This window comes from Rhinopithecus roxellana, chromosome 12 (assembly GCF_007565055.1).
Source record: "Rhinopithecus roxellana isolate Shanxi Qingling chromosome 12, ASM756505v1, whole genome shotgun sequence".
NCBI lineage: Eukaryota > Metazoa > Chordata > Mammalia > Primates > Cercopithecidae > Rhinopithecus > Rhinopithecus roxellana.
In genome coordinates, this window is record NC_044560.1 from 66,506,451 (window position 1) to 66,532,956 (window position 26,506).

Consider the following 26,506-nt stretch of genomic DNA (forward strand, 5'->3'; position numbering starts at 1 on the left):
ATATGCCAAAGATGTTGAGATAATCTCATAGCCACATCTATAACATTGTTGCCAAGGGAAAATGTACTCCAAATGCCAAGTGGCCAACTTAAGAACAAATTTTTAGTTCATTTTGTTTTTTGTTTGTTCATAGGGATATATGTATTCCATTTTTTTCTGTTGTGTTTATTAAACTTAATTCTATAGAACATCAGTTGATTTTTTTTCACTTTAAAAGTATTTTAACCGATGTTCTTCTCAATTTATTCAGTTGGTGGAACTTCATGTTTTTTATGTCCCTGAAGGATCATGGAACTATAAGCTAAATACCATTTCAACAGAAGTTGTTAACAAATTCATTTCAGCTGGATTTCTAAGGCAAGTGTTGTGTAGTCATGTAACAATATGCCTGAAAGAAGAATCTTTCTTTCTTCAGAGAAAAATGCTTTTTGGAAATTTAAAAAGTATAAGTGAAAAATATTTTGTCCACGTGATAGATCCATTTCCTGACTTAATACTATCAATATGTAGTGCTATGTAACAGTTAAATTAGTTCTGTAAGAATAGCTCACTTGGCCATAATACTACCACCCAGAAAACAGTATATAACCTGTGTATTATTATGGTCATACACAAAGTGAATTAAGAGAGAAGTTATCTAAAATTAAAAATCTGCTAAACTACTCAAGAGGCTAAAGTGGGAGGATTGCTTTGAGGCCCAGAAGTCAAGGCTGCAGTGAGCCATGATTGCACCACTGCACTCCGGTCTGGGCAACAGAGTGAGACTCTGCCAAAAAAAAAAAAAGAGAGAGAGAGAGGGAAAGAGGGAAAGAGAAAGAGGGAGAGAGAAAGAGGAAGGAAGAAAGGAAGGAAGGAAGGAAGGAAGGAAGGAAGGAAGGAAGGAAGGAAGGAAGGAAGGAAGGAAGGAAGGAAGGAAGGAAGGACTGCTGAAGATCTGAAGATCTGAGAATAATAGTTAAAGCAATATATCTACAATGCCTCTTTCTCTAAACTGTTTAAAAATATAAACAAAGAACATGTGTTTATATGTATGTAGATGTGTATTTTCACATTCACAAAAAGACACATAACACTATGTGATCTAACTGCCTGTTGTTACCCCTTTAGCACACCTCTCTTCCTAATCTTCATCATCACTTTCTTCAACCACATCAGCCTCCTTTCTGTTCTGTAACACATAGCCCTACCCCAGGACCCTTCTACTTTCTGTTCCTTTTGTCTAGAATGAGTTTTCTGCCCTAACCATATGCTCTCCCATTTCCTTCAGGTCTTTACTCACATATTACCTTTTTGTGTGGATATTCTCTAATCATTGTATTTTAAATCATTTGTACAGTCCCTTTCTCCCTTCCCTGCCTTATTTTTCTCTGTAGTACTTAGTAGTGTCTTATAGATTACATTTTTTTACTTATTTACTTCATTAATTTTTCTATCCCACCACTGGATTATAAAGTCCATAAGGGCAGAGATTTTTGTTTTGTTGACTGCCATATTCCCATCCCTTGGAACAATGTCTGACACATAATAGATGCTCAACAAATATATGTTGATTGAATGAATTATCTAATATTTCTCATAAGGTCCTAGAAAAATAAGAGCTCAGATGATAGCATAAGTGATGGCTTTAAATTTTAGGTATTCAGGAGCAAAGTATCCCTAATAAACAAAGATGTGGAATCTGACAGTGTTAGATTATTAAAAAAATTTTTAAGCACTAGCTACTGCTACCAAACTTCCAAAATAAATATCTGTGGCTAAATCATTCATTAATGTATATATAAAAGTACATCTATTCCACAGCAAATTTTAACAATAAAATTTGGAAGTAGATTAGCAAAGAGACAGTCATTTTCTTTTTCAGTACAAAACATTTATAAACAATGTTTATTTGCATAATTTTAAAGGCAGACTTCTAATTATTTATTTTAAGAGATATTTATGGAAGACCTACAAAATACCAGCAGTGTAGAAACATAATATGTTAAGCTATATCTGACACATTAAATCAACCTTTGTGTTTGAGATAGCTGACTAAACTTATTGAATCATTAGTATATCCAAAATCTATTTCATTTTATATTATAAGGCAATTTTATGATATTTCAGAGTATCTCCTCAACTTACTTTACGTGCCCTGAGGGAGCATCTTGGTGAATTCCTGGGTGAAGATGCTATTGCAGAAAAATTTTTATTTCTGAAATGCATTGGAAATAATTTAGCTGTGGTAAGTTTTCTTTTTTTTCTTTCTTATTGAGAAAGACCATACCTTCTCAAATTATATTTCTTAAATGCTTATCAACTCAGCTTCTTAAGATATTATTAGATATGTAATGTCAATCAAAATGAAATGGAAATATCATTAAACATACAGATCAACAAAGATAGGTTGCATAGGCATGTTATTGGGCATGAAAATGATGGGTTTTGTGTGTGTGAATTTCCTTGCAAAGCAGAGAAATACCAATTTAAAATGTGATCATATAAGTTCTTAAATTTAAATGAAAGTTTTTAAGTGTTTTAAGCAAGTACTTGAGTTCTGGGGAAAAAAATGGGGTTCTCATTGCTTGCGCCACAACTAGACTCATTTAATGTGGAAATGATATGGCTCCAACATATTTTTTTGGTGTCAACTTTTTTTTTTATTATTTTTTTATTTTTTTAGATGGAGTCTTGCTCTGTTGCCCTGGCTAGAGTGCTGTAGTGCAATCTTGGTTCATTGCAACCTCCACCTCCCAGGTTCAAGCAATTCTCCTGCCTCCCGAGTAGCTGGGAGTACAGGCGCGTGACACCACACCCAGCTAAATTTTGTATTTTTAGTAGAGACAGAGTTTCACCATGTTGGGCAGGCTGGTCTCGAACTCCTGACTTCAGGTGATCTGCCTGCCTCAGCTTCCCAAAGTGCTGGGATTACAAGTGTGAGCCACCATCCCTGACTAGTGTCAACTATTATTTACTGAACACTCTTATTTGTAGTTTCTATGACTTAGTGGGCAGAATAAGTAGAAAGTATTCCTAGCTTAAGTTTCAAATCTAACAAGCCATCAGATCTCAAAGTTTCTGGTCTCTCATATTTATATAAATTTTATTTCCTTAAGATTTTCTATATTTAAACTCTTTAAAATGCAGCATATTCTTATTTCACTCTCATTAACAGATTATATCATTATTATGTGTTTATGTGAATATTTGCTTAACATCTAACTCTACCATTAGATTATAGTTCCTTGTGGGGAGGGACTTCATTTTATTCACCATTGTATTTATAACCAGTGCCTAACAAGGTGCTTTGCACTAGAGGTGTTTAAATGTTCACTTAACAAATTAAATCATGAATGATAATGGAAAAAATAGGCATTTTCTTCCAAAGTACTACTATAATTTGCTGTGTGAGATTCTTGGGATCAGTAGCTAAATTTGAAGAGGTTTTGGTCATCAGAATTCTATTTAGTATAACTTTTGGCATATTAATATTAATTTACTGATCAGTAAGTTAGCTTTCCTCAAACAGGGAAGAAAAGTAACAATTCTCATAATTTTTTGTTCTTTTTCATGATACGTATATGTACAAAATATCAATCATAGAATCCCAGATTGGAAGGGACTTTCTAAGTAATTGAGGTCAATTTCTAAAATCCTTGTAATATTTTATTATTTTAAACAAATATTTATTAATGTTTTTCTATATACAAAACTAGAAAAGAACTAGATCCAGATCTTGCCCTCAGAGTGCTCAGTGTAGTGATGAAGATTAAAATACATAAAATAAATAAATAAAATATCATATTTTATATATTCAGAAGAAAAGGAGATTACTTCCAGCAGGGGAAGGGGGAGGTAGAAAACTTTGAGGAAGAAGCAATATTTCAATTTGGATCCTAAAAGAAAAATATTTGTTCTTGCAAAGATGAAGGGTGAGAAAAGCTTTCTGAACAGAGCAAATAGGATAAGCACAGAAGTAGAAATGCAGACAACTCAGAAATAATAAATGGCACTGTTTTTAGTGGAGCATTGACTACATGAAAGGAAATAGTGGGGTGCAAGTTATAAAGTCGTTTGTTGAAGTTCTCAAATGCCAGATTTGTAGTTTGGATTTTTTCTTGAAACCACAGAGTTTTTGACTAAGAGTGACATGATCAGAGTCTTCAGTAAAATTAATTGGGCCTCACTGAGAAGGATGGATTGAAGTGAGGAGGCAAGAATTTCAGTAAGAAAGTTGTACAGTGGTTCAGGCAAGAGATAATGAGGGCCTAAGGAACAAGCTGCCTCTCAAATTTCATCTATGACCATTTTCTCCTTGGTTTCATACTTCAGCTATGAAAATATTCCTTTGGTTCTCAAATATAGCAGACTCATTTCTGATTTTTGGTCGTTGCACTTGCCTAGAAATCATTTCTCCCTGATTTTCAGATAGCTGGCTGTTTCTTTTCATAATTCAGGACTTAGCTCAAGTATTATCTTTTCTGAAAGGCCTTCCCTGACCAACTAGTTTTCAGACATTGTTTCTTCAAGTTACTCTTTATTACATCACTCTATTTTCTTTTCATAAAACATGTATCACCATCCTAAACTGGGTTTATTTAATTATTTAATATCTGCTTTCCCAAGTAGACCATAAGCTCCATGAAAGCAGAGATTTTGCCTTATTTATCATTGTATCCATACCATGTAGAACACTGCCTGACAGATAGTATGCCCTCAATATTTGTGTTTTGTTTTGTTTTTGAGACAGAGTTTCCCTCTGTTGCCCAGTCTGGAGTGCAGTGGTGCACTCTCAGCTCACTGCAGCCTCCACCTCCCAGGTTCAAGCGATTCTTCTGCCTCAGCTTCCCGAGTAATTGGGGGAGCCACCACACCTGGATGATTTTTGTATTTTTAGTAGAGATGGGGTTTCCCCATGTTGGCCAGGCTGGCCTCGAACTCCTGACCTCAAGTGATCTGCCCTCCTTGGCCTCCCAAAGTGCTGGGATTACAGGCGTGAGCCACCACACCCAGTCCCCCAATATTTGTTAAATAAATAAATAAATAAATAAATAAATAACAAATGAACTCTATGGGTTGAATATGTAGGAAATAAAATAAAGTTTACTAAGTTGGATTCTAGGGTCAGATGACCTGGTTTTGAATCCCAACCTGGAAATTTCCTAGGTATACAATCTTTACTAAGTGTCAAGCACTTAGAATAGTGCCAGGGACATAGTAAGTCCATGTAAGTGATAGGCATAGTTATTATTAATAAATGACATAGAACTTATGTTTGATACAGTGAATAAAAGTAACATTATATTCTTCATTTCTAGAATCTAGCAGTAGTTACTAGCTTTTAAATTTGATTTTTATATTTGCCACAAATACATGCCTTCTGCAAAAAAAGTAGAGGTTAAAATAATTGAAAAAAATGTAGCAACAGTTTTAATTTTTTCTCATTACTTACTTCTAGGTGAAGGAAAAGCAGGAATCAGAACTGAAACTCAAATCATTTGCTCCTCCATATGTATGTAATGTGACATTTTAAACTTATGCTAATTTTTAACTTACAGCACTGCTTTTAATTACAAACTAACTTTTAAAATTTCCTATATGTTTTAGGCTCTTCAACCAGAATTATATTTGCTTCCTATAATGGACCATTTAGGAAATGTTTATTCACCATCATCAACAGTTATTTTAGATGAGCGGCAGACTAATAATGGTGTTAATGAGGCTGATGGAACAATCCACAGACCAATTAGTGTAACTTTGTTCAAGGAGGAACTTGGAAGAGATCCCAGTTTGTTAGAAAACACTTTGAAAGAGCTTCCTAACAAGAATCAGGAAGAAGGTGATTTTAAATTGGAATGGGAAAAAGAAAGAGGCTATTATAGTACATTTTAGCAGTAAGTCTGTAAGCAAACCCTGAGCAAACCTAGCCTTACAAATATAGGCAGTATAAAAAGAAAGCTACAATTCCACTTGGGGATTTCTAAAAAAATAATTTTGCCAGATGGGAGGAAAAGAAAACAATTTAAGTACTATGTTAAAATAAAAACAAAATCAAAATAGTTACAGCACTTAAATGAACATTACCACCTTTACTTCTTTTTTAATAAAGTAGTTTTAGATAAAAGTAAAGCTACAGGGGAAGAGAAAGGAAAGATGACTGCGTAAAACTTTGATATGACTCAGAGACCAGAAGGGTCAGGAAAACAGTATCAAACCAACACAACGACAAAAACAAAACTTTAATGTTGGGGAACATGTATTTCAAATAATGTTAAAATTTTTATCTGATTACACCTATCAATTTACTAATAATTACTAATAATTTGATTCTTCAAAAGTGATAGGGGCCAGGAGTGGTGGCTTATACCTGTAATAAGCACTTTAGGAGGCCAAGGTAGGTGGATCACTTGAGCCCAGGAGTTTGAGACCAGCTTGGGCAACATGGCAAGACCCTGTCTCTATAAAAATTGAAAAGTTAGCCAGGTCTGGTGGCACATGCCTGTAGTCCCAGTTACTCAGGAGACTGAGGTGGGAGGATTGCTTAAGCCAGGGAGGGGGAGGTTGCAGTGAGCTGAGATCGCACTATCAGCCTCCAGCCTGGGTGACAGAAAGAGACCCTGTCTCAAAAAAAAAAAAAGGTAGGTAATTTAAAATGTTTACATAAAAATTAAACTCAGGCTGGGCGTGGTGGCTCACTCCTGTAATCCCAGCACTTTGGGAGGCCGAGGCGGGCAGATCACGAGGTCAGGAGATCGAGACCATCCTGGATAACATTGTGAAACCCCGTCTCTACTAAAAATACAAAAAATTTGCCCGGCATGGTGGCAGGTGCCTGTAGTACCAGCTACTGAGGAGGCTGAGGCAGGAGAATGGCGTGAACCCAGGAGGCGGAGCTTGCAGTGAGCCGAGATAGCGTCACTACACTCCAGCCTGGGTGACAGAGCGAGACTCTGTCTCAAAAAAAGAAAAATTAAAATTAAAATTAAACTCACTGAGCATCTAACTGGTGTCAAGTAATAAACAGTAAATATTAAATGCGCCTAAGATGAAAGCAAGTACTAACTTTGGAACATTGTTGGGTTTAGCATAAATTTAGAATACAAGAAATGTAACTGATTAAGAACTACTATATTGTACAGCTTTAATAGATGTCTTTAGTCAACATCTGGGGGATGCATTTCATTTGTAAATGTTTAGTATATCTGCTTTTCCTTCACAGTTTATTTTTTAATGTAATATGGTAAAAAAGTTAAAAGTTAAACTAATTTTTTTCCTACTGATTCTTAGACTATAGTCAACTTTATTTATATGCTTTAAATGAGAGGACAGTTCAATTTTAAAAGTTCTAGAAACATCAGTAAGTATAAGGAAGAAAATAAGTATAAAGTATACTTTTACTAATAAATGTAAAGAAGAAAATAAAGACTGACAATAATTTTACTACTCAGAGATTACTACTACTTAGAATTCTGATGTATATTCTTCCAGTTATTTTTTAGTTCTTGTATATAAATAATGTTTTTATTTTTCAAAAATGAAGACACATAGACTCTTAAAGCCTTTTTTATTTTAAAATATAAACATTTCATATCAATAAATATAGATCTATGTCATCATAGAATTCCCTATGTCATAATTTACTTCCCCAACCCTTTATTAATGTTTCTGTTATCATGTATAGTGCAAAGCAACATTTTTTTTTCTTTTTTTTTTTTTTTTTTTTTTTTTTTTTTTTTTTTTTGAGACGGAGTCTCGCTCTATTGCCCGGGCTGGAGTGCAGTGGCCGGATCTTAGCTCACTGCAAGCTCTGCCTCCCGGGTTTACGCCATTCTCCTGCCTGAGCCTCCCAAGTAGCTGGGACTACAGGCGCCCACCACCGCGCCCGGCTAGTTTTTTGTATTTTTTTAGTAGAGACAGGGTTTCACCGTGTTAGCCAGGATGGTCTCGATCTCCTGACCTCGTGATCCGCCCGTCTCGGCCTCCCAAAGTGCTGGGATTACAGGCTTGAGCCACCGTGCCCGGCTTTTTTTTCTTTTTGAGATGGAGTCTCGCTCTTTGCCTAGGCTGGAGTGCAGTGGCACAGTCTCGGCTTGCTGCAAGCTCTCACTCCCAGGTTCAAGCAAATTTTCTGCCTTAGCCTCCCTAATACATGGGACTACAGGTGCACACCAACATGTCCAGCTAATTTTTGCATTTTTAGTAGAGATGGGGTTTCACCATCTTGGCCAGGGTGGTCTCAAACTCCTGACCTCAGGTAATCCACCCACCGTGGCCTCTCAAAGTGTTAGGATTACAGGCGTGAGCCACTGCTCCAGGCCAGAGCAACACTTTTCTAAATGCAGTTTCGTGCATTTGTCCTATTATTATTTTTAGAAGTTTAACTGCTGTTTCTAAGGTAATGTAGTATTGTCATTGTTCCTAGACCTTCCAACCTTGTGTGTTTTTCTCTGGTCATACTTCTTCCTTCTCCAGTAGAGATAACTACTACTTTGATATTTGTGGTAATCGTTTTCTTGTTTTTCTTTTGCTTTCTGTATTTTGAAGCTCTGTTATTAGGTGCATGCATATTTAGCATTATTATGTCTTCTTGATAAATTGACCCCTATTTCATGTAATGTTTCTCTTTATCTCTGGTGGTAGTACTTATTTTGAATTATTTTCTTAACTTTAATTTGTGGTTTATCTTTTTACTCTATGATTCTTTTGATCATAGGAATTCCTTGTAGTTTTACAACTGAGATATATATCCCTTGATAATATAGTTCAGTTATGTCTGTTTTGAATTTTATTTATGTATATCATTTTGAACTTGAGTAAGAGAAACTCAACATTGTAAGAGTCAACCATACCGTCACATGTAACACTATTTATTTTCATTGTTGTGCTATTCCATTTTATATTCATACAATTTATTTACATTACAATTTGTCTATTCTATGGCTGATGAACATTTGGTTTGTTTGCAGCTTGGGACTATTACAAATATCCTGTTATGTACATTTTTGTACACAAGTCCTAAATGTGCATGTGCAAGAGAATTGGCATTGTTTGTTGTTAATGTTCATGTACATGTTCAACTTCACTAAACATCCATGTGTTTTCCAAAGCGATAGTACCCAGCAGCAATGTCTAAAAGTTCCTGTTGAACCATAATCTTGCCATTATGTCATATATTTTCTGTCTTCTTGTTTCTCTGCTCCACATTCTGGAAAAAATAAAGAATGAGGTAGTATAGATTTCTTCCAAATGCATTTCCAGTTATCCCAAAATATCTGATTTCAAATGGCACCTTTACCACACTATATATATAAATATATATATATATTCATATCTATATTCTTATACATACAAGACCACTTTCAGACTTTATCCATCTTCTGAACTAGTACTGACATTAATATTTTTTATATATCTGACAGGGTGATTTCCCATTCAGTATTATTATTCTTTATTGTGAGGTTCAAAATTGGATATCATATGTGAAACTGCTTTGTATCTGTAAATCGCCACACAAACAAATATAAATAATTTTTTCAATAGTTTTGGTTTGAACTTTTATTTCCTCTGTGGTTTGTCATTTTGTTGGAAAGAAATCCAGTTTTTAAAAATTTTTATAAATAGTATAAACTCTTTGAGGACAAGGATTTATTGCTACTTACTCAGAGTCAAACACAGTGCCTAGACCACAGTCCTGAATAAATATTTGTTGAAAATTAATAACTGTCTTAACATAGCAATGAGTAAATATGTAATCAATTACTGTGTTCTTAGACAGTGACTGTAATGGTACAAAAATGATAACAGATGCTATCCCTTCAGAAACATGACATTTTAGAGAAGAAATTTATAATAAATAATAAAGTTTGGGGAGAATGTAGGTAATATGTTTTTGTTTTTGTTTTAAGAGGGAGTCTCGCTCTGTTGCCAGGCTGGAGTGCAGTGGCGCGATCTTGGCTAACTGCAACCTCCGCCTCCCGGGTTCCGGCAATTCTCCTGCCTCAGCCTCTTGATAGCTGGGATTACAGGTGCCTGCCACCACACCCAGCTAATTTTTGTATGTTTAGTAGAGACGGGATTTCTCCACGTTGGCTAGGCTGGTCTCAAACTCCTGACCTCAGGTGATCCGCCCGCCTCAGCCTCCCAAAGTGTTAGGATTACAGGCGTGAACCACTGCGCCTGACTGAAGCCTAAACTTCTTTTTTTTTTTTGGAGACGGAGCCTCGCTCTGTCCCCCCAACTTGAGTGCAGTGGCACAATCTCGCCTCACCGCAACTTCTGCCTCCTGGGTTCAAGCGATTCTCCTGCCTCAGCCTCCTGAATAGCTGGGACTACAGGCACACGCCGCCACGCCTGGCTGATATTTTTGTATTTTAGTAGAGACAGGGTTTCACCATGTTGACCAGGCCGGTCTTGAACTCCTGAGCTCAGGCAATCCGCTGGCCTGGGACAGGCAGTCCGCCCATCTCGGCCTGCCAAAGTGCTAGGATTACAGGCCTGAGCCACCACGCCTGGCCAAGCCTAACCTTCTTAAGATGGCATAGAGAACTCTTCAAACCCAGGGCTACAGTGTATGGCCATGGAGATTGTTTAGTGCCTATCTCCAGAAGGCCTCCTTCTCATAGATCGTGATATGAATGAAGCTTTCAGGATTTACTTAATGTTGGGGTTAGTTCAGTAATTTTTATCTATTATTAGTAGTAGTAATACTACTGTTATAATAGTATGAGATTAGGAAAGGGAGGGAGAGAAGTACTATGAACTGGTACTTCTGGAGAGGTAGGTAGCAACTTGAGCCAGAAGAGCCTTGCTTGCAAAGCTAAAGAGTTTAGTAGGTAATGGGAAGCAATCTGAAGTTTTTAACTGAGTGGCATGATTGGATTTTAGTTCTAGAAAAACAACTTAGGTGACAAGATGGAAAATAGACTTAGGGACTAAGAAAATGACAATGGGATATAAATCAGAACTTAAAGTCAAGAAACTTCTCAGGATTGGACAGTGTGCTAGGTGCTTTCCGTGCATTATGCCATTTTAGAGATAAGGAAAGAGAAGTTAGAGAAATAACTTACCTAAAGTCATACATGTTATGGCCATGCCAGGACTTGAGCTCTTGTGTGTCTGACTGAAGCCCATGCTTTATAACACTGTGCTAGAGTCATACTGAACTTTTCATTGTGGATAAAAATGCTCCACACATTATTAGTATTCTGCTCCTTGTACATACCATATTCTTTGCTTAAATTCCTCCTGCTCCCTTCTTTGCCACCAAACAGCTCATAGTTCAAAACTTAGTTTCACAGTTATCACTCCCTTTTCTGTGACTCTATCATATTTTAAACATATATTTGCTGGAGTTCTCAAAACACTGAGGTCTACATTATTGTTTCTTTTCATGGATGGGTAGGGAGAGTTGTAGTTTACTATTAGCTTTTACACATTTGGTACGTCCATTTTTTATTCATTTTGTATTATATAGATCTTTTATGTTTTTTTGTTTCATTTTGTTTTGTTTTGTTTTGTTTTGTTTTTTGTTTGAGACAGGGTCTCTTTCCAGCCCAGGCTGGAGAGCAGTGGCACAATCTCGGCTCACTGCAGTGTCTGCTTCCTGGATTCAAGCTATTCTCCTGCTTCAGCCTCCCAAGTAGCTGGGATTACAAGTGCATGCCACCACACTTGGCTAATTTTTGTATTTTTAGTAGAGATAGGGTTTTACCATGTTGGCCAGGCTGATCTTGAACTCCTGACCTCAAGTGATCTACCCACCTCGGCCTCCTAAAGTCCTGGAATTACAGACGTAAGCTGCCACACCCAGCCTCCGTTTGTTGTTCTTAAGTGACAATTTCAATGCCAGGTGGGTAATAAATTGTAGCAGCCAAACAAAAACCAATATGGGCTCCAGGTCGCACAATATTGTGGCAAGTCTTTTTTGTTTGTTTGTTTGTTTTGTTTTTGTTTGAGACAGGATCTTGCTCTGATGTCCAGGTTGGAGAGCAGCAGTGTGATCATGGCTCACTGTAGCCTCGACCTTCCAGGATCAAGACATCCTCCCACTCCAGTCTCCCAAGTAGCTGGGAACACAGGCATGCATCACCATGCCTGGCTAATTTATTTTTGTAGAGTTTTTTAAATTTTTGTAGAGATGTTGCTCAGGCTGGTCTTGAACTACTGGGCTCGAGATACCCTCCTGCCCAGCCTCCCACAGTGCTGGGTTTACAGGCATGAGCCACCATGCCCAGCAACAACCCTTGTAAAATGACTTTCAAATATTAATTTGGCTCACTTATTTTTTTCTGAATAAAAAAAATTGATTTCTCCAAGGGAAAAAAATCTGCATTAATACTGCCAGGTTCATGGATCTTTTGTTTATATAGACCATGTAAAACATTAGTGTTAATATTTCAAAGATGGATTGTGTAGTTTTTCTATATTAAGAAATGCTGTTAAAATGAAGGGAGATTTTATCAATGAAAATGTATGTGAAATAAAAATGACATTTTATGTTCTGTATTTATACCAGCATTTTCCAGAGAAGGTTCCTCAGAACACTGTTTCAAAAACTGCTTTGGCAAATTGTTTGTAAAGACAATTAAGGCCGAACGCAGTGGCTCATGCCTGTAATTTCAGCACTTCGGGAGGCCAAGGTGGGCATATCACCTGAGGTCAGGAGTTCAAGATGAGCCTTGCCAACCTGGTGAAACCCTGTCTATACTAAAAATACAAAAATTCGCTGGGCGTGGTGGCACATGCCTGTAATCCCAGCTACTTGGGAGGCTGAGACAGGAGAATCACTTGGACCTGGGAGGCAGAGGCTGCAGTGAACCGAGATTGCACCACTGCACTCCAGCCTGGGCGACAGAGCAAGTCTCTATCTCAAAAAAAAAAGACAATTAAATTTCAGGAAACCCCCATCTTACCTACCCCCTCTTGAAGACTTAATTGTACACGGAGACAGACAAACCCTTCAATCGGAGTGAATGTGTGTGTAGGGGATTGTGTTGCTGTTTGATGTTGCTTAATTCAACATTTCCCAAGCTGAATTAACCAAATAATTTCCTTTTCACATAAACTAATATTTCATGAAATTCACTTTGGAAACTGTTGACTTGTATCCCTATAGGAAAGTACATGGGGATTCTGAAATCTACGATAAGATTATAATGTATATGTATAAAAACAAAAGTTTATTTTAGTATTTTCTTAACATTCTGAACTTTATTTGCCATGGATGACCATCAACATCAGCTGGGGGAAAAGCCACTGCAGAAAAAAGCCAGATTGCAAAAAATAAAATTAGAAATTCTGACTTGCCAAGATCATTGGAAGATTCAAATAATGATTGCTTTGGCACCAAAAAAAGGTAATTAGTATAAATGCTGATTCCACATGCCATAATCTAAACAATAAGAAAAAGAGTAAGGTATTCAGAGTACTGTTATAAAGACTTTTACTTAAAGATATGAGTGAAATTAGTGATATTTTAATTAAAATTATCTTGATTCAGATCTTTACTGTTTTTTTGCTAACATTCCTCTCCAAGATAATGAGGGATGATTCATAGCTTAAATTTATTTCTATTGTAATACTTTTATCATTGGGACAACTTGATGACAGAAAAATTTCTTTGTTTCCCTTCATTAGAACTAATTATCCTGCCTCTCAAGTTCTTGGTTATACGTAAACAATATGCTTGATTTTCACACTGGTATCATTTCATTCAAAATTGTAGTAGTTAGACAAGAGTTTTACACAGTCTTTTGAAATTAAGATAAGGGTTTTTATAAACAGTTATTCACAAAAGAACAATAAACAAATATGTTTCTAAAATTTCAAGTAATTTTATCTTGCTGTAGATATTGAACTGGAATTTAGTTATAATATAGTGAAATATGATTTTATTACTCATACTAAATTGTAGCTTTACATGGATTACCAATGAGTCTGAAAGAACATATGATAATGGTCTCAGGCTGACTTTGAAAATTTTCAATATTTGTGTTTACAGAACATAAAATAAAATACATAAAATATGAAAAGCTAATATTCATGGGATCATGTTTTAATGACTTTCAAACCTGTCATTTCCTTTAAGTCAGTGTCTTTGGGAAAATGAAGATGATACAGCTATCAGTAGAAGACAGGACAATCAGGTACTATTTTAAATTTTTTGTTTAAATATGGTATTGCAACATTATAATATTTTTACTAAGATTAAAGTGAATCTGCAGATTAAAATGTCTAAGTTTTCCAGGAACATACTTCTAATATTATCAATAGTAGTTCAATTTTTCTGTTTTTATAAATAAGGTAACAATATGCCCAAATGAGAAGGGAGAAAAGTTATCCACCAATACCTTTTTGGATTATCTTCTCAAATTTTATTACTAGTTTTAAAGGTACATCAAACTGCACTTAACTAGCAGCTTTCAGAGCTAATTTGTAATTTAATATATTAATACCTGTACTTGATTAACTTGTCTCTTTAGAACGGAATTATATAATGTGTTAAGAAGCAGTATAGTAGTAAATTGTTTATGTTATAGTTACTAGCTGTGTGATCTTGGGTATGTTACCTAATTTGAATTGCGCTGGGTTAAATGAGTTAATGAACACTATTCACATCACCAGTTTATTCTCAAGAAATGATGGAAAGACTAGGAGAATTTTGCAGATATTTGCAGGATGAATTTAGGACAGTCTTAAGAATAACAATACTAATTTTAATAATAGCTATCAATGAGTATCAACTACCAGGCACTATTCTAAGTATTTTACACATACTGACTCATTTAATCCCCATAAAGGAAACTCCATGAGATAGGTTATAGTTATCATTTCCGTTTTGCAGATGAGGAAACTGAGGCACAGAAAGGTTCCATGGCTTTCCCAGGTCATACATATAGTTAGTAAGTACTAGAGCTGGGCTTAGATCCTAAATAGTGTAGACTGGCTTCAGAGTTCATAGTCTTAACCATTTTAATAACTACGTACCTAAATAATACTACTAATAACATAGCAACAACCAATTAGATAGCATTTATTGAGCCAATCACTGTTCTAAATGCTTTATGTATGTTAATTCATTTAATTCAACAACTATTTGTGGAGGTACTGTTATCCTTATTTTCAGATGAGAAAATTAAAACAGAAAGTTACATTAATGTTTCCATGGTTATGTCTTTCATACTCAGTGGACAAAATTCCAACCATAGTTAATAAACCACAAACTTCAAATGAGTCTTTAATTCTGCCAACAAATATACTACATTTTCTTAGTCCATTACTATTCTTCTAGACACCTCTGTCATACTTTCTCCTCAAAGAATCAAGACCTCCTTCCCCTTGCACTCTCAGTGATAATTTTTGTTAAACAGAGGTAATTTGAAGAGAACCACTAATCTCAAAATTTTATGTGCAGAATTAGGTTGGGATTGTGGTTCAGTTGAGATCCTCAGATACCCACTTCCTACACCATTTGTTAAGACTTTATTTTTCCTATTGCATTATTCAAAACTCAGTTGACTCTATAAGATCTAGGACAACTTCTAGCCTCCCTTTCTGCTCAATGATTTTTTTTTATCCTTATGCCAATACCACATTATCTTCATTACTGAGGCTTTATAGTAGTTATTGTTATCAGATAGTGTAAGATTTCCAAGTTAATTTTTTTTCAAGATCATTTTGGTGATTCTAGATTCTTTGTGTTTTCGTATAAATTTTAGAATCAGCTTGTCAATTTCTTACCACAAGACTACTGGAATTTTGAGTGAAATCACTGTGAATCTGTCAATCAATTTGGGAGGAAAACTTATATCCTAAATGTACTGAATCTTCTAATCTATGAACACAGTATATTTCTCTATTTATGTCACTAGTTTCTTTCAGCAGTGTCTGTGGTTTTAGTGTATTGCTCTTAGATCTTTTAATACATTTATTTTTAGGTATTTGGTATTTTTGAAGCTTCTATAGAATGGTATTTTACAATTTTTATTTTCTAATTGTTGCTAATTTATAGAAATGTAATTGATTTTTATACATTGAACTTGTCTATTGAGATTTTGCTAAATTCAATTAATTCTGTCAGGTTTTTTTTTGTGGATTCTTCAGAACTTTCTACATACATATTCATGTCATCTGTGAATAACAACAGTTTTACTCTTTCTTTCTATTTTTGTCATGAATTAAGTGTTTTTTCCTCCAGCTTTCTGAGTGTGAGAAGCTGTAATGGCAATAACAATGATGGCTTCTTGCTTTCAGCGTAGTTCTGGTGATGGCCTCAGCAATGGTAACTTCACTAATGGAAACATCATTTTAGGAGACCAGACCTAGAACCTGCTCCTCCAGTGTTTCTGATACACTTGATTTCCTTTATTACATTTCTTCCTGCTTAAACCTGCACTGAAATGATTCAGTATTTGGTACAGAAAGTGTGATATGGGCCAAAAACTTTTACAAATGAGAATCTCAGACTGATTATTGCAAAAGAACTGCAATATTTTGTTAATTTGTGCTAGTAGAAACTTAGAAAAATATTATTGGGAATAGATTCAGAGCAGGAATGAAAGAATGTAACTTTAAATTGGCTCAAGTTTAATAATATGGATACACTTATCAGAGATTCTGGATTTAATGTGCTAGCTCCAGCAACTGTGAGTGGTAAAAAACATTTTGCTAAATTGAGTGAGGCTGACAGAAACCTGGACAATATGGTGGTTCATACTGAGTAAATTTAGAATGCCAGGAATTTCTTGTTAAAAAGTAGAGCAAGAAATCTAAAGACTTTGGGAAATAAAAATGTTAAGAGAAGATTTATATCCACTTACTTCTTTAACCAGACACTGGGGAAATATATTGGAAAGGCAACCCCAGAATTCTTTTAAAAAAACCTTACAGTGGCTGTTTTGTGTCACATGAAGTGAAGACAAGACTATACTTGATTTCTTTTGTTTTTGTTTTTTTTGTTTTTTTTGGAGACGGAGTCTCACTCTGTTGCCCAGGCTAGAGTGCAGTGATGCCATCTCAGCTCACTGTAACCTCCACCGCCCAGGTTAAAGAGATTCTCCTGCCTCAGCCTCCCAAGTAGCTGGGATTATAGGCACCTTCTACTGCGCCCAGCTAATTTTTGTAGTTTTAGTAGAGACAGGGTTTCACCATCTTGGCCAGGCTGGTCTTGGACCCCTGACCTCATGATCCACCTGCATCGGCCTCCCAAAGTGCTGAAATTACAGGCATGACCCACCACGCCTGGCCTACTTGATTTCTTTAGAGATGACAGTATCCCTGATAGAAGCCAATTTACAGCATTTTACTATATAAGAGAAAACAGTACCAGAGTGATCATAAGGATGTATGATTAAGAAATCCTTGACAATAGTTAATTGCCAAGGTGTCCCTAAGACTAATCATGATGTTCCTGAGACTGAAGTGGATAAGCGTACCAGTAAGCTATTGATCTGTATAACCAAAAGTTATTTTTAGTCTTCATAAATAGACATCTGCCTTGAATAACCACATGAATATTCACATCCTCTTATTAAATTACTAGACCTTAGCCAGTTTACATACCCAGAACTTATTGAGTGAAGGGGAGGCCAGGTATCCTTGAGGAAAAACCCTGTCACTCAGCCACAAGTATGGACTAAATTTCCTTACCTTCCTAAATTTCCTTTACCTTCCTTAAGGGGATGAGAGGTTGTTTACCCAGATGACTACAATGGGGAAAGGGAGGTACCCTTACTTTTCAGGATTCATGGCAATGGCTTTGATGTGATTCTGATCCTTAGGGACCTGAATAACTCTGTGTTCCACCAATAGGATGGAGGTTTAGAGGGGTCAGATAATAAGTGAAGTTTTGGCTAAATCAGTATTCTGGTGTGCTGAATGACTTTGCAAATTCTCCCTGTAGTCATTTCCTTAATTCATGAATGCATACTTTGAAGGACTTACTCAGCAAATGTCAGCATCCTCATAATGCCTCCCTGATGCTTGCAGCATGGGCAATAAGGAATGTTATAGTAGAGAGGGCCAAGTAAATATGATGGAATGGCCTATTCCCTACCAAAATAGTAAACCAAAGCATTACCAACCTCCTGGAGGAACTGTGAGTTTTGTGCCATGATCAAAACTTGAAAATGGCAGAAAAGGTGATTCCTATCATAGCCACATTAAACTCACCTAGTTGGTCTGTGCAGAAGATTAATGGGCCTTAGTGTCAGGTGTAACAATTGTAGCTGCTACTCTTTACATCATCTCTTTATTAGAACAACTTATTACAGCCTGATGCTCCTATTATGCCATTCTTAATCTGGAAAATGTTTTTTCTTCATCCCAATTAGCAGAGAAAACCAAAAGTAACAAATAGGAACAGCAGTAGACCTTCACTGTTTTGCCTAAGGGCTGTGTCAATTCTGGCTCCTTGTAATAATTTAGTTTATAGGCAACTTGACCATACCATGACCCCCTTGGACCTGATTAACAGGAAATACCAAATAATCTAGATACCTTAGGTAAGACATATGTTTCTTAGGGGGTAGGAGATAAGCTGCAAGAAAATTCAGGAGTCGATCAATTCAGATAAATTTCTGGGAGCTCCATGGTCTGCGACATATTGAGGTATCCCCTTGCCCCAGCTACCATTGAGAATGAGAAAAAGCACTTTATGGACCTTTTTTGGAATTTGTAGAGAGATTTACTGCATTTGGATGTGCCGCTCTATTTTTTTTTAAACCAAGAGAATCAGAAGCCTACCAACCTTTGAGTGGAACCTAAACAAGAGAAGGCTTGTAAGTTGATCCCAGAGGGATTGCAAGTAATGCTGCCACTTGTGGGGTTTTTGGTTTTGGTTTTGTTTTGATACAGGGTCTCATTCTGTCGCCCAGGCTGGAATGCAGTGGAGCGCTCACAGCTCACTGCAGCCTTGACCTCCCAGACTCAATCCATCCTCCCACTTCAGCCTCCTGAGTAGCTGAGACTACAGGCACATGCCACCACACCCAGCTAATTTTTGTATTTTTTGTAGAGTTGGGGTTTCTCCTTGTTGCCCAGGCTGGTCTCCAACTCCTGGACTCAAGCAATCAGCCCTCCTCGGCCCCCCAAAGTGTTGGGATTAGAGGCATGAGCCACTGCACCCAGCCCACTAGTGGTTTAATGTCTGTCCAGATTATCCAATGATGCTTGATGTATAGTAGATTGGAATACTGAATGGAGTCTGTACAAGCCCTCATAAGAGAATCACAGCTCTAAGCCCTTGGATTTGGGAGCAAAGGCATACCATCTTCAGCAAATAATTGTTGTTATATTGTGCTGGATACTTTTATTGTTTCCAAATTTTACCTATTATAAAGAGCACACACAAGAGAGGAATATATACTTGTGTATAGAATTGCTGGAAAATGCCTATCTGTAACTTAAATAATGCCAAAATATATTCCAAAATGATTATACAAATTTACACTGCCACTAGGAATCCAGGACATTTCCTGTTACTCTACATCCTCAATAATACATACTGTCTTCACATTTTAAAATGTTTTGCACTCTGGTGGATGCTTAATGCTATTTAACTGTGGTTTGAATTTTTTATTTTCCCTGGTTACCCTTATATTTTATGGATCCCATTTTGATAACCATTTTGTGGGGGGATTACTTGTTTTAAGTATTTCTATTGGGTTGTCTGCCATTTATTTCTGGTTAGTAGGAGTTTTTAATATGCTCTAGAAGATAGTCCGTTGATGTTTATGTGTGTTGCAAATATCTCCCTCTACTTTGTGGCTTGTCTATGATTTACCTTGCTGAATACATTAAGTATTCCAAATTCTTAATTTTTTCCACATTCTCTATGTCTTGGACTGAGAGTGGTATGTTAGAATCTCCTTTTATTACTGTGTTACTGTTTATGCTTATACCTCCTGTGGTTTCTGCTTTATGTGTTTGTATATATTACTTGGCACAAAGTTGTTCTTATGTGAATATTATTACTTTTGCATTATGAAGCATCTTTCTTCAGCTCATTTAATGCCTTTTTGGCCTGAATTCTTCCTTACTGCATATCAAAATACTCTGCTTTCTTTTTGTTTGCATTTATTTGATATTCTCCATTCTCGACTCCCCTCGTTTTTATCTGCCTTTCTGAGACACTTTGTTTTAGATAAATCGCTTATGTATAGTCTAGAGTTGGGTTTTGCTTTGTAAGCTAGTCTGAAAGTCTTTTTTATTTAGTTAGATGAGTTATGTCCATTTATATAATTAATATGACATGTTTAATCTCAGATTTGTCATTTTATTTTATATTTACTATGTGTCTTCTACTATTTATTTGTTTTTTTTTTTTTTTGTCCTGGTATTTAGAAAGATTTGTATTTTTGTTTTAATATTTACCTTTATAGTAATACACTTATGCTAGTATTTTTGGCCCCTCTTTTTTCCTTTTTTAAAAATTGATACTTCTGCTTTTGATTTGGTACCTCTAAAATTATGCTCTGACTCCTCCTTGTTATATTTGAGGCAATCAGAAAACTTGTTCTACTTTCACCTTTTTCCCTCCCTTTTCTTCTCGTTTATTTTCAGTTTGTGTTATTTCTACTTTGTCAAACAATACAACATTTTTGTACTGTTCACTTAGTCCTATCCCCTCACTTTTGTTTTAGTCTCAGAACTATAATTAAATATGTTCAACACTTAACTGCCAATTATTTTGCAGAAGATTTTTCAGTGATTTCTTGGTTGGATGAAACTCAACCTGTACTAGGAAAAGATCCTGAGCACAATATTCCCTTAGTTCTTGCACATTTAAAACTTTCTCTAAAGCAAGGATGGGCAGACTAAAGTCTGCATCATGCTTAGTAAGGCCTGTGAGCTAGGAATGTGTTTTATGTTTTTAAAGAGTTGAAAAAAAGAGGAATATATGACAGAAACCATATGTGGCCCACACATATTTATTTACTCTCTGGCCCTTTACAAAAAAAGTGTGCTAATGCCTGCTCTAGAGCCTTCATACTTTACTACTTGAAGGATAGCTTGAATGGCTATAAAATCCTTGGCTTATTTCCCTTGAGTTTCTTGTAAATGTTGCACTACTGATGTCTTGCTTTATATGTTACTATTTAGAAGTGTGATGCCAACTTGATTTTCTTTTCTTTGTAAACTGACTTGAGTATTTTTGCCTGGAAGGTCAGAGAATTCCTTTAATGTGTAATAGTTTTAGCAGGCTATATCTCAGTTGAGAATTGTAGGTCAGATTTTTCTAGGTACACAGTGGGGCCTTTCAATATGAAAATCAGAAATCAGACATTGTTTTATTTCAAGGATGTTTTCTAAAATTATAATTTAAATAGATCTGTTTCATTGTTTTGTTTTGTTTCTCTTTCGGGGCAACAATTAGTCTTATCTTAGATCTTTTTTACCTTTGTATCTGCCACTTTCATTCTGATCCATTTTACTCTTTTCCTTATGTTTCACTTTCTTGGCTCCTTTTACTTCTATTCTGTGTTTTTCTTACTATATATTTGGTCATATATGTTCCATCTTGGACACCTGCTAATTTATTCATTTCTGAGACAATTTCTTTTTCTTTATTTCTTGAGTTTGGTCAATTTTCATTTCACACCTTCCTATTGTTTTCCATTTTTATTACAAATTTTAAAATTTCTGTTTTATAGTGTTCATTAATATCTGCAAATGCTTAGTTAATTATTTGTAATCTATGTTGGGAGCATTGTTAAGTTTTTCTCTGCTTCATGGTTGTGTTTGTTTTGATTTACTGCTCAGTTTTGAGGTTTTCTTCATAAGTAACTGTGTGAGTGCTAGATTATTCTACAGATGTTCATGTTTATTTGCATTGGATTTTTCCATTATCAGTAATAACAGGTGTTCTTACAGAGGAACAGCGAGTGAGTGGTGTTTTGGTGGCTTACTGTATTTCTTAAATCAGGAGCACCCTCTTCTGTTACTGTAGTGAAATGCAGTTATTATTATTTTTTTAATTTTAATTTTAATTTTTTTGAGATGGAGTCTCACTCTCTTGCCCAGGCTAGAGTGCAATGGCATGATCTCAGCTCCCTGCAACATCTGCCTCCCAGGTTCAAGTGACTCTTCTGCCTCAGCCTCCCGAGTAGCTGGGATTACAGGCACCCACCACCATGCCCGGTTCATTTTTGTATTTTTGTAGAGATGGGGTTTCACCATATTGGCCAGGCTGGTCTCGAACTCCTGACCTCAGGTGATCCGCCTGCCTTGGCCACCCTAGAAATGCAGCTATTTATGTTTCTTTTTTTTATGTAAATGGGGCCTTTTGGGGAAATGGGTGTGTTTTCTTTGGATTCTTTTCCACTAGCTTAGTTCAGTGGAGCTCTTGTCTTGGCTATTTTCTTATTTTTTCTTACCAAACTGGCTCCCAAGGACATATCTCCCTTCCAAAGCATTTTCTTCTCTCCCAGAAGCTATGTCTTCCATGATTACTGCCTCTGACTCCCTGTGTTTTTCAAATCCTTTCTTTTGAATGCCTCATAGAATCTACCAGGTTTTCTTTGTTTTGTTTTGTTTTTGGCTATTTTTCCACTTCAGGTAGAGCCCTCTCTTTCCAGGCTAATTTGTGATTGGTATTTCCTATTATTTATGTACAGTGCTGACACATAGTCCACATCTGACTCTCTGCTCAGATGTGGGCTCCTGACCACACTCTGATCTAGTAGTCTTTATTTCCTCACTTATAGGTAAAGGATTCTGTGCCCAAGTTATGTTGTAGGCATAAATTTGGGTGGTTTTACTTGGCTTCTTTTTATGGTAGTTTGGAAGATTTGTGGAGCAATTCTGATATAGGTGGCTGCCATTATCCTGTGTGATCTCAACTCTACAACATAACAAAATAAATAAGCTAGAAAAATAATGCAGTACTCTGCCCTTTATCTATCATTCCAAGACCCCCCGTGGATGCCTGAAAACACAGATAGAACTCAACCCTATATATACTATATATACTGTATTTTTCCTATACATATATACCTATGACAAAGTTTAATTTATAAAGTAGGCACAGTAAACAATAACAAAAACAATAATAATAAAATAGAACAATTATAACAATATACTATTATAAAAGTTACGTGACTGTGGTCTCTCTCTCTCTAAAAATATCTTATTGTACTGTACTGTGGGTAACTGAAAGCACAGAAAGTGAAACTACAGATAATGGGGACTAACTGTAAGACAAACAAAGTAGAAGTGAGAGCTTGATGAAGATAAAAGTGAAAACTAATGAGGTACAGAAGCATAACTGAAAACAATTCAAGATCAATAAAGTGATAGTGGGACAAACATCAACATGGTAAGACTTGAGGTAATTTATCAGAAAAGGGTAGATATTAGACTGTTCTCGCACTGCTATAAAAAAAAAAAAAAACATGAGACTGGGTAATTTATAAAGAAAAGAGGTTTAATTGGCTCATGGTTCTGCAGGCTTGTACAGGAAGCATGGCATCATCTGTTTCTGGGGAGGCCTCAGGGAGCTTTCAGTCATGGTGGAAGGCAAAGGGGGAGCAAGGCTAGAGCAGGAGGAAGGGGTGGGGGAGGTGCCACACACTTTGTAAATGATCAGCTCTCACGAGAACAAGATCTCATGAGAACAAATTCACTATCAGGAGAACAGTATCAATGGGGAAATCTGCCCCCATGATACAATTACCTACCACCAGGCCCCACTTCCAACACTTGGGGATTATAATTCGACATGATATTTAGATGGGTACACAGATCCAAATCATATCAGGTAGAAACACAAAAATTAGGAAAGATGGAGGCAATAGAAACACAAACACAGAGGAGATAAGATATATTAGAATAAAATGTAAAATTATCTGCTAAAATTTGACATGTGACAGAACTACCTATTTTCTAAGCAAATATAATCAAAATTGACTCAAGATGAAAACAGTATCAGTAGCCATCTTAGAAAATATTTAAAGTTATCATAACAGGTAACTGAGACCAGAAATCTTGGAAGGAAATCATGTTTAGAAAGAAAAATAACAGATTTTTTTTTAATTTTAAGTTTGAAGTACTTGTATATAATGTCCAAGTAATAGAATACAGAGACTGGAACATGGGAGAGAATCTGTAACTATAAATACAAAATTTGGAGTTCATCACCACTACATAAAAAGAATGCATTATCAAATACCAATGGGCAAGTGAAAAAAGAATGTGACAGTCCAGCCGATCTTACTCATTTCATGTTTGCTTACAGATAGGTGAAAAAGAGTACATCACCCTACCAGATCACCCTTCACTTCATTGTCAACCTGTTCTTTCTTCAAGAATAATTGATATCTCTTTATTACCAACTGAAAGTAAGTACAGTGCAATCATAAGTACAGATGATTCTGTGAGGTAAAGTAAATAATGTTAATGGGGAGTTATTGTTTAATGGGTATAGAGTTTCGGTTTGAGAAGATAAGTTCTGGAGATGGGGTGGTGGTGGTGATGGTTTCACAACAATGTGAATGTACTTAATGCAACTGAACTGTACATTTAAAAATAGTTTAAATGGTAAATTTTGTTATGTAATATGTTCTACTACAATAAAAAAGTTAAATTATAGGAATTTTATTTTTATTTTTATTTTTTATTTTTAGACAGAGTTTGACTGTGTTGCCCAGGCTAGAGTGCAGTGGCGCAATCTCGGCTCACTGCACCTTCCGCCTCCAGGTTCAAGCATTCTCCTGCCTTTGCCTCTGTGGTCACTGGGACTACAGGTGCCCACCACCACACCTGGCTAGGCTAATTTTTGCATTTTTAGTAGAGACGGGGTTTCACTATGTTGGCCAGGGTGGTCTCAAACTCCTGGCCTCAAGTGATCCACCCGCCTTGGCCTCCCAAAATGCTGGGATTATAGGCATGAGCCACAGCACCTGGCCCAGGAATTTTATATTTATTACTACATATGTTTAGTCACCAACATTATTTCATTTTAAAATATATATTCTGGCCAAGCATGGTGGCTCATGCCTATAATCCCAGCACTTTGGGAGGCTGAGGTGGGTAGATCACAAGGTCAGGAGTTCGAGACCAGCCTGGCCAACATGGTGAAACCCCATCTCTACTAAAAATACAAAAAAAATTAGGTGTGGTGGCAGGTGCCTGTAGTCCCAGCTACTCAGAAGGCTGAGGCAGGAGAATTGCTTGAACCCAGGAGGTGGAAGTTGGAGTAAGCCGATATCATACCACTACACTCCAGCCTGGGCAACAAAGTGAGACTCCATGTCAAAAAAAATATATATATATATATATGTTTTCTATGTACAATTTAAGTACAATAATTTTGAATCCCGGATACATTTACCAAAAGAGTTAAACCAAAGCATATCAGCATAACTGCTTGAGCTTTACCTAGTTTCTACACACATATGAAATGCAGTATAAAACACACTATTTTATAAATCCCCTTATATATCACTCTTGGAAACTGAAATGACTCCTTTGCATTTTCCACATGGTAAATGCTATACTGTAGCAAGAAAAACAGTTTGGGATAAAATTTATTCTTGCTGCTTTAGACATTTTTAAGTTTTACACTCCATATTTTAGGATATGAGCCATCTTTCAGCTTTGAGACATTGACAAATATGAGTTATAATCTCTTTAGGAGAGAAGATTATCAAACAAATGAAACAAGTAAAGGAAGAAAGAAGGTATCTGGAAAGAAATAGAGAAGAACTAGTAAAAACAGTTGAAAAGCTGTTTGAACAAAGCAAATTAAAACGATATCATGGTAAAGTTTATTACATACCTTTTATCACTATAAAGAAAACTTAAGTTTTACAGAATTAATCCTTTTAGAATAAATAGTTATAATTAATATTTACTGTTTTACTATTTTAGTTTAAGTGGTACATGATTAAGTTCAATATAGAAAACATGAAATTATTATTCAACTCTATACAATAAATGCTTTACATAGGGTTTTAAAATTAAAACAAATATTTTCATAACTGAAACTCATTTACTTGTTTATTAATTCTTCTATTCATTTACCAAATCCCTGTTGAATCTGGCCACTATTCTAAGGGCTTAGGAAACACTATTAAGACAGACACAATCTTGTCCCTGACCACATAGATCTTACAGTCCAGTGGGGAAATGATAAGCAAGTTAAGCATTAATGATACATCCTTGCCAGTGCAGTGGCTCATGCCTGTAATCCCAGAACTTTGGGAGGCCGAGGCAGGCGGATCATTTGAGGTCAGAAGTTCGAGACCAGCCTGGCCAGCATGGCGAAACTCCGTCTCTACCAAAAATACAAAAATTAGCCTAGCCGAGTGTGGTGGTGGGCACCTGTAGTTCCAGTGATTGCAGAGGCTAAAGTAGGAGAATGCTTGAACACGGAGGCGGAAGTTGCAGTGAGCTGAGATTGTGCCACTGCACTCCAGCCTGGGTGACAGAGCAAGACTCTGCCCCCCCCAAAAAAAATATATATATAGTTATGTAATATGTTCTACTACAATAAAAAAGTTAAATTATATGAATTTTATTTTATTTTACC

The 26,506-nt window shown here is 36.1% G+C and overlaps 2 protein-coding genes across 2 annotated transcripts in view; one reads left to right on the top strand and one right to left on the bottom strand.

The window, feature by feature from the left end:
• Nucleotides 1–26,506, top strand: part of SPATA1 (spermatogenesis associated 1) — a 47,110-nt gene that overhangs the window by 13,930 nt on the left and 6,674 nt on the right. Inside the window, exons 3-10 of the mRNA XM_010382541.1 lie at nucleotides 251–357; nucleotides 2,107–2,224; nucleotides 5,438–5,491; nucleotides 5,587–5,818; nucleotides 13,219–13,333; nucleotides 14,066–14,123; nucleotides 24,212–24,314; nucleotides 25,610–25,735. Of these exons, the coding sequence (XP_010380843.1) occupies nucleotides 251–357; nucleotides 2,107–2,224; nucleotides 5,438–5,491; nucleotides 5,587–5,818; nucleotides 13,219–13,333; nucleotides 14,066–14,123; nucleotides 24,212–24,314; nucleotides 25,610–25,735 (913 nt within the window). The remainder of the gene's footprint in view (nucleotides 1–250; nucleotides 358–2,106; nucleotides 2,225–5,437; nucleotides 5,492–5,586; nucleotides 5,819–13,218; nucleotides 13,334–14,065; nucleotides 14,124–24,211; nucleotides 24,315–25,609; nucleotides 25,736–26,506) is intronic.
• The window catches only part of CTBS (chitobiase), a 44,931-nt gene continuing 27,327 nt past the window's right edge, over nucleotides 8,903–26,506 (bottom strand). The window contains exon 7 of the mRNA XM_010382540.2: nucleotides 8,903–9,184. Coding sequence (XP_010380842.1) covers nucleotides 9,146–9,184 — 39 coding nt within the window. The 3' untranslated portion in view covers nucleotides 8,903–9,145. The remainder of the gene's footprint in view (nucleotides 9,185–26,506) is intronic.